This window comes from Zingiber officinale, chromosome 4A, assembly GCF_018446385.1.
Source record: "Zingiber officinale cultivar Zhangliang chromosome 4A, Zo_v1.1, whole genome shotgun sequence".
In the NCBI taxonomy this organism is placed as follows: Eukaryota; Viridiplantae; Streptophyta; class Magnoliopsida; order Zingiberales; family Zingiberaceae; genus Zingiber; species Zingiber officinale.
This window is the reverse complement of record NC_055992.1, coordinates 140745788-140753324: the sequence shown is the minus strand read 5'-3', so window position 1 is coordinate 140753324 and position 7537 is coordinate 140745788. Positions and strand designations below refer to the sequence as shown.

Below are 7537 nucleotides of genomic sequence, written 5' to 3'. Positions count from 1 at the left end.
CAAATGCTTTGTAGAAATTGAATCTGTCAATTGGAATTATCCAAGACCTTCAACTTTATAGAAAATAACTTCTAGAATTCTTACTCACAAAAGACTTCCGTAGAGGACTTCTGAGCCAAAGTAGACGATAAATAGAATACAATCTTGATATAAATGCGAATTGTCTTTACCTTGGCAATGTATGGCTGCAAATTTGAAAGAGTTTGCATGACCTAGACAACTATTCATGAATCGTCAAAGAATTTAACCGACTTTATACGACATAGAATTCGATATTATTTTCTAAGTTGACTATTCCTCTTATCTTGGAAGCTTAGATTTCCAAATGCCTTCTCCTAGACAATTCTTCTGAAATTGACATACATATTGGATCCTGCAAAAACAAAAAAGAAATATAATTTGTCATTTTTTATTTTAAAATTTACCTGTAATTAGGCTTAATCATCAACTAGAACACAAAATCTTGCACTCAAAATTCCAATCCATTAATCATGAAGAATTCAAGAGCAAGACATTTTTATGAGAAACTCGACCAAGTAGACTGAATTGTGAGATTCTGGACATCTATTAACCCGTTTGACCATGTCCTAGATTTCCTCGACTGGCTCCCTGTTGACTTCCGTAGATTCTCTTGCAAGTTGGAACCCTTCAATCACCAGCCAATATGAACAACAACAAATACAATGATCAAATTTGTTACTTGTGGGTACCTCCAAACTCCAAACGTAGCTCGCTAGGTTTGGCTCGCCTCGATCAATATATAGTTTTTCTTCTTTTTTGTGCTGATCTGTTAGTTGCTTATCTGTAAAATATATCAAATGGACTAGTTCAAAGCGATAGCTATGGCTTAAACTTTTTTTTTTTTTGGTTTTATTATAGATAGACGACTTTCTCCTAATTTGCGGATAAGTTTAGTTTTTATCATTACTTTATAAAGTAAAATAACAATATTAATGATTAAAAGTAAAGGCTAGCATCACGAGCCTATAGGCACATACATTTTTCTACAACTAACTATGAAAGTTTCTCATTTGATCTTTTATGTGGTTCTTTTAGTAAGTTAGTACCAATTAGCGGGCCAATTAGCGGTGCTAGAGTGACCTCAGACTTACTGCAACAAGATGACATAGTTGGTAACTAGATAGATAATTGCTCTAATATATTTTAAGGTAAATTCTAATGGATGTATAACGTTCCGTTGGATGTCTTAGATCTCTATCGTAAAGAGCCACTGTTGCATGATAAAATATCGATTATGATTTACCTGTTTGTATTTAGTCGGGAGGAGAGGGGAGGGAGAGGTTGATGATACTGGACCATCTGAAATGAGTATTATCACTGATCCCGTCCGGAAGTTGAGTCGGACAGAGGCGGGTTGTGCTGGAGTCGGTGTTGACGGAAAGTCGTTGCGGAGCCAGGTTGATCTGGCACCCGCCGGAAGGGCTCGCACAAGCCGATGACGGGAGATGATGACTCGAGGGCTCTGCACATACTCAGACAAGCACCTGGGCCGTTAGAGACCAGAAACCAGGGAAAAAGTCTCCGGGTCAGGTCCTCTGACGCTCAAGTCAGGTACTTTTTTCTCAGAAACACAGAGAAAGGACGAAAAGTAAAGAACGAGTGTGAAATGACCAGAGAGCGTACCTGCGTAAGGGACAAAGCATCCCTTTTTATACTGCAACGGGTGCTTCTGGAGTCTGGCGGATGTCAGGGAATGTCGGATGTCAGACTTTGTCTGGCGGTGAATGACACGTGGCATCCTCCCATAGACTGGCAGAAGAACTGAAGGGGCATTGAGCCCCCAACCGTTGGCATATTCCCTGACACTCTGATTATTCTCTGACAGGTGGTTACGATTATCTTGTTTGCTTGTCGTGTTGTGCCTGGTCTCCTCAGTCCGTGATCCCTAGGCTGGGTCTTTGTACTCGTTGACCCCGATCTGATATCGCCTCCAGACCTGTGCATCGACCCTGTTCTGCGCATCTCATCTTGCAGACTCCCGACCTGCCTTACCTCTTATCGCACCATGTATCGCGACCTGTATGCCTTAGTTCGGTTCCACTTATCCTGCCTCTAAACCTATATGTCTGTCTGACTCCGTCTGACCTGACCTGTACAACTTAGCTTGACTCTGTTTATCCTACCCTGCCTGCCTTAGTCTGATTCCGTCTGACCTGATCTGTACGCCTTGTCCATGTGTCCTGTGCCGCCAGGCTAAAAGCCCCGACTTGTATCATCGGTTGACACATCCCGACCTGTATCCTCGGTTGGCACATCCCGACCTGTATCCTTGGTTGGCACATCCCGACCTGTATGCTGTAGATCTTCATTGTGTGCCGCAAGGTCATAAAAGTCGCGGCCTGTATTCTCGGTTAGCACCTCCTGACCTGTACACTCTGATCCTTGTATCTTGTGCCTCAAGGCTATCAGACCTGACCTGTATCCTTGGTTGACACCTCCCGACTTGTACGCTGTTATCTACATCATGTGTCGCAAGGCCATAAAAGTCGCGACCTGTATCCTCGGTTAGCACCTCCTGACCTGTACGCTCTGATCCCTGCATCTTGTGCCTCAAGGCTATCAGATCTGACCTGTATCCTTGGTTGGCACCTCCCGACCTGTAAGTTGTTATTTGCATCATGTGCCGCAGGGCTATAGGTCCCGACCTGTATCATTGGTTGGCGCATCCCGACCTGTACGCTGTAACCCCGGTTAGTCGGCATTCTCATTTGTCAGACAGACCGCCTCAAGGCTATCAGATCTGACCTGTATCCTTGGTTGGCACATCCCGACCTGTACGCTGTAACCCCGGTCAGTCGACATTCTCATTTGCCAGACATACCTGGCCTCGGAATGGTGCTTCCATCCGCCCTAGGTCCCTCTATAATCTGAACCTTTGCCCTCTACGTACGCGGGACTGTTGACCACCACGTGGGCAGACCTTTGACTATTTTGACTATTACGTAGGCTCGACCCTTGACCGCCATGTCAGCTTGAGTTTTGACCGTCACACAGGCTTGACTTTTGATTGCCCTATGGACTTGACTTCTGACCTCTCCAAGGGTCTGACCTTTATCTACCTCCACTGTCTAATCCCACTATGATGCACTGTATCAATCACTTTAGAGTGACCTCTGCGCTAAATATATCGAAGGACCTTTGGAAAATTTCGAAACTTTATAAGGGGATAAAATGGAATGTTGTCACCTTGTGATTTGGAAATGCATTGCTTTCTTTGCCTATATATATTCTCATCTTGTTAATTCCCTTTAAAGTTTCTCGAAATTTGTATTTGATTTAGATTGTTCTCTTTCTTTCTCATTCTTTTTCTTTCTTTCTTTATTTTTTTTCCATTTTCAAAGAAAATTATTAATTAAAGCCTTGTAATTTGAGATTAATCCCTGTTTAATTCTCTTTGTCATGGATAATTCCTCTGCCAGCGGCGGCCGACAACCAGCGCGGCAGCGGGAGCTGCACGGTCCACGGCCGGCTCCTCTGACCGTCAGGAAGGAGTCCCGCAAGATAAAGAAGACGCTGGTGCCGCCGCCGCCGCCGCCGCCGCCGCAGCCACAGCAGCAGCAATACCGGCCGCCCGTCATCATCTACACCGCCTCCCCCAAGGTCATCCACACAACCTCAGCCGACTTCATGTCCGTCGTGCAAAGCCTCACCGGCGTCCGCAAGCCCGCTGCCTCTAATCCCGAAGGCGACAGGGGGCAGGCTCCGTTCTCGCCGGCCGCCCGCTTGGCAGCGTTCGAGAAGATCGCCACCTCCCCCTCAGCTTCTGGGCGAACATTAAAGCGCGAAGAAGTCGATGACGTGGCGGTGGAGGTTATTAGTTCGCCGGGGAGACAGAGAAGAGAAGGAGGAGGGGGGATCTTGTCGCCGGGGCCTTCTTCACTGCCGTGGATATCGCCGGCGGTATTTACTCCTAGTGCGATCGTTACGCCGCCGGTGATTCAATTTGTGGCGAGTCCAAATAGCAATCTATTCTTCTCCGGCATGGTTCCTTCTCCGGTAGCTTACTGGGATCTCTTCAACCATTACCACCATTAAACAATTCTCCGGCGTTTTGATTTTTACAGGGCACAACCTCAATTTCCCCGGCGTTTTGATTTACTCTTTTACAATTCTCCGGCGTATAATATGATTGTAATGTTACTACAAGACAATCATCGGAATGCCAATTGCTTCGCTAAAGGAATTTAACACCTGATTTAGTTGATTGGTCTATTTTGGTCCTAACGATTAGTGACTAAAATTTTAATTTTTTCATTAATTTAACAATAAAAAATAAGTTACATTTTAGCGACCAAATCTTTAAATTTGCTAAGTTGGTCTCTAAATTTAGAGAACAAAATAAAATCATTCTTTAAATTTAACGACTGAATTTAAACGGATTGCTAATTCGGTCACAAATTTAGTAATGAAAATTATATTACATCACATATACACTAACCATTAAAAAAAAATTAGAATAGTGATGGAATTATCAATAGAAATAAATTTCATCGGTAATCGATAGAATATGATTTTCATCGGAAAAATAGAACAAGATTATCGACGGACTGTTGTTTCTATAAGGAAGGCAACTGCAAACCCTAGTTTTCACAGAGTTACTGACGGAATTGAGATTCTGTAAGTAAACCCCGACGGAAATTGGATTTCAATGAAAAGCTATGAATGTGGGTTGTCGATGGAATTATGTTTCCATCGGTAATCCCCGACGGAAATGGGATTCCGTCGATAATCCTCTATCATAATGGGATTCTGTCTGTATTACCAACGGAATACAGACGGAATAACATTCTGTCGGTAAATCTACGTGAAAAATTAGGGCACAATCTCAATTTTTCTTACTTGCACGGCTCAATTTCTTCCCGAATCCTTTTCTGGCTGCTTTGGTGACATCCCCGGTAAGCTATCCATCCCTCTTCCTGAATCTACTAGCATGTGACTGATGGCTTTGCCGACCACTAGCATGCAGCTAACGGCTTGTGCAGCTTGGTTGGCCGTAGGTTGTGCGACCACAGGGTGGCCGACCTCTAGAATGCAACCGACGACTTGCCCGACCACCAACTCGCTACCGGTAGCTTGGCTGGCTGTAGCTTGGGTAGCCGCCAAATGCTGGCTGCGAGCTTGGTCGCGAGTGGCAGCTTGGCCATGGCTGGCAGCGTGGCTGACTGCCAACACGCGACCATCAACTTGTCCTACCGCTAGCTTGGCCGATTACCAACTCGCAGTTACAAGCTCGCAACTACAAGCTCGGTATGCCACAAGCTCAGCTTCTCCTTTATTGTGATTGTTTGTGATTAATTTTAACTATTTTTTATTTTGTAGTATATTGCATTTGTTACTCTTCTCCAGCTGAACTACTACTCTCTAGATATAATTTATTAAACAACACCTATATGTTATTTTATATGGTTGAATTTAGATTTATGTTAATTTAGTATTTTGCTCTAGAACATGATATAGTCATTGTGTTATTTTAGTGATGGTATATTTACATCTATGTTAATTTTAGAGCTCATTATCTTTGGTTGGAACATAAAAGATAGTATAGTTTGTTATTTTTCTGATATGAAATCTAGGGTTCTTGTGATTTAGGTTGATACATACTACAAATTCAATATGTGGGAAAATAAATTATATTTTTAATTCTCAATTTAATAGTTTAACAACCCATATACTTTGTAACAAATTGTATTAAATTGTATTCTCATTAGGTAACAATATATATGAACAAATCTTAGATGTACAATCGATTAGAAAATGAATTTATTAGAGATGATTTTATTGTTGAAGTTGAATAGTTTGTGAAATTTGCTAAAAGTCATCCAGAATATATGAATGGTACTGAGTTACGGTGTCCGTGCAATCATTGTAAATGTAGAAATAAAGGCTTTCATGATGAGGATACCATGAAAGTACATATATATAAAAATAATTTTGTATAAAATTACTGCAATTGGTACTGTCAAGGAGAACTTTATTTGTATGAATCAATTGGGTATTTTGGTGGTTTGTCATCTGATACAACTGTTGTTGGGGAATCACCAACTAATGATATTGCAATGCAATCAATGGTTCACGATGCGACGAATACAGTTGATTATTCCAATATAGATGAAATACCAATACCTGAATATATGCAACTATATGATAATGTTAAAAGCTAGTGAAAAAGAAGTGTTAGAAGATATTCCTTTTGGTCATTCTTAACTATTAGCTACTGAAAGGTTATTAAATATGAAAGCAGAATATCATTTTTTAGAAAGATGTTACACATATGCCAATTGATATCAGAGTTGCTACCTGTTGATAACATAATGATTAATAACTTCTATAGTACAAAAAAATTAGTTAGAGGTTTATGTTTGCCTATAGAGAAGATTAATTATTGTATAAATAATTGTATGATATTTTGGAATGAAGGCAGTAAAATGATTGAATGTAGAATCTATACTCACCCTTATTATAAGCATTGTACTTGAATACCAGGGAAGAAGAAGAAGAAAAATATTGTTGGGAAAGTGATGTATCACTTTCCATTAGCTGCTAGACTTCAATGCTTGTATGCATCTACCACTACAGCTTGCCACATGATGTGACACCATGAGCATAAGTATGAAGGAGGTATAATGTGTCATCCTTGTGATTTCCCTGCATGGAAACATTTTGATACTGTATTTCCTCCTTTGCAATGGAACCACGTAATGTAAAATTGAAACTTTCCACAGATGAATTTTAGCCATTTGGTTAGTTAGGACAATAAAATTCATTTTGGCCAATAATTTTAACATCATATAATTTACCGCCATGGATGTGCATGAAAGATGAATTTATATTCATTACTGTGCTTATTCTTGATCCTACCAATCCCAAAGACAAATATATGTTTTCTTGCAATCTCTGATTATCGAGTTGTATGGAATGTAGGGTCAGTAATATATAATGTTGCAAGTAAAACTAATTTTAAATTACATGCTCCATTATTATGGATGATTAGTGATTTTTCAGCATACTCAATATTGTCGAGATGGTGTTGGGACCAAAATGTAGCTAAAGGGGGGGGGGTGAATAGCTCGTCGCGTGCTTCGTGGTTGGCGTTGCTTGTTTCTTCAAAGATATGCAGCGGAAATACTAAGAAACAAAATACAACAACGCTAACAAATGGATTTTACTTGGTATCCACCTCACAAGAGGTGACTAGTCCAAGGATCCACGCACACACACACCTCCACTAATAAACACTTCTTTTCGGTAACTACCGAAGGCGGAGAAGCCCTATAAGTTCACACTACAAGAAGAAAGGAAAAGGATACACAAATACAAGCAAAAGCTTATAATGAGTATAGAAAACCCTAACCCTAGCCTTCTTCTTCAGCTGTAGATCTACCTCTTGACTTGGAAAACCTCCAAGAACCTTCAAGAACTGGCGATCTGAACTTTGTGGAGAAGCTATGGAGTTGCTGTGAAGATCTGAAATGAATGCCGTAAGCTCTACCGAAAGAATCGAGCGCCTGCAGCTAAA

General features: G+C 41.1%; 1 protein-coding gene across 1 annotated transcript; it reads left to right on the top strand.

The window, feature by feature from the left end:
- The first annotated feature begins 3420 nt into the window (after window positions 1-3420).
- LOC121972852 (protein MKS1-like) lies at window positions 3421-4056 on the top strand. The gene has a single exon (XM_042524476.1). The coding sequence runs from the start codon at window positions 3421-3423 to the stop codon at window positions 4054-4056; it is 636 nt and encodes a 211-aa protein (XP_042380410.1).
- Window positions 4057-7537: the final 3481 nt, after the last annotated feature.

What these genes read in the sequence shown, in the direction of transcription:
- LOC121972852 (XM_042524476.1), top strand. Translation starts at nt 3,421, where the DNA reads ATGGATAATTCCTCTGCCAGCGGCGGCCGACAACCAGCGCGGCAGCGG.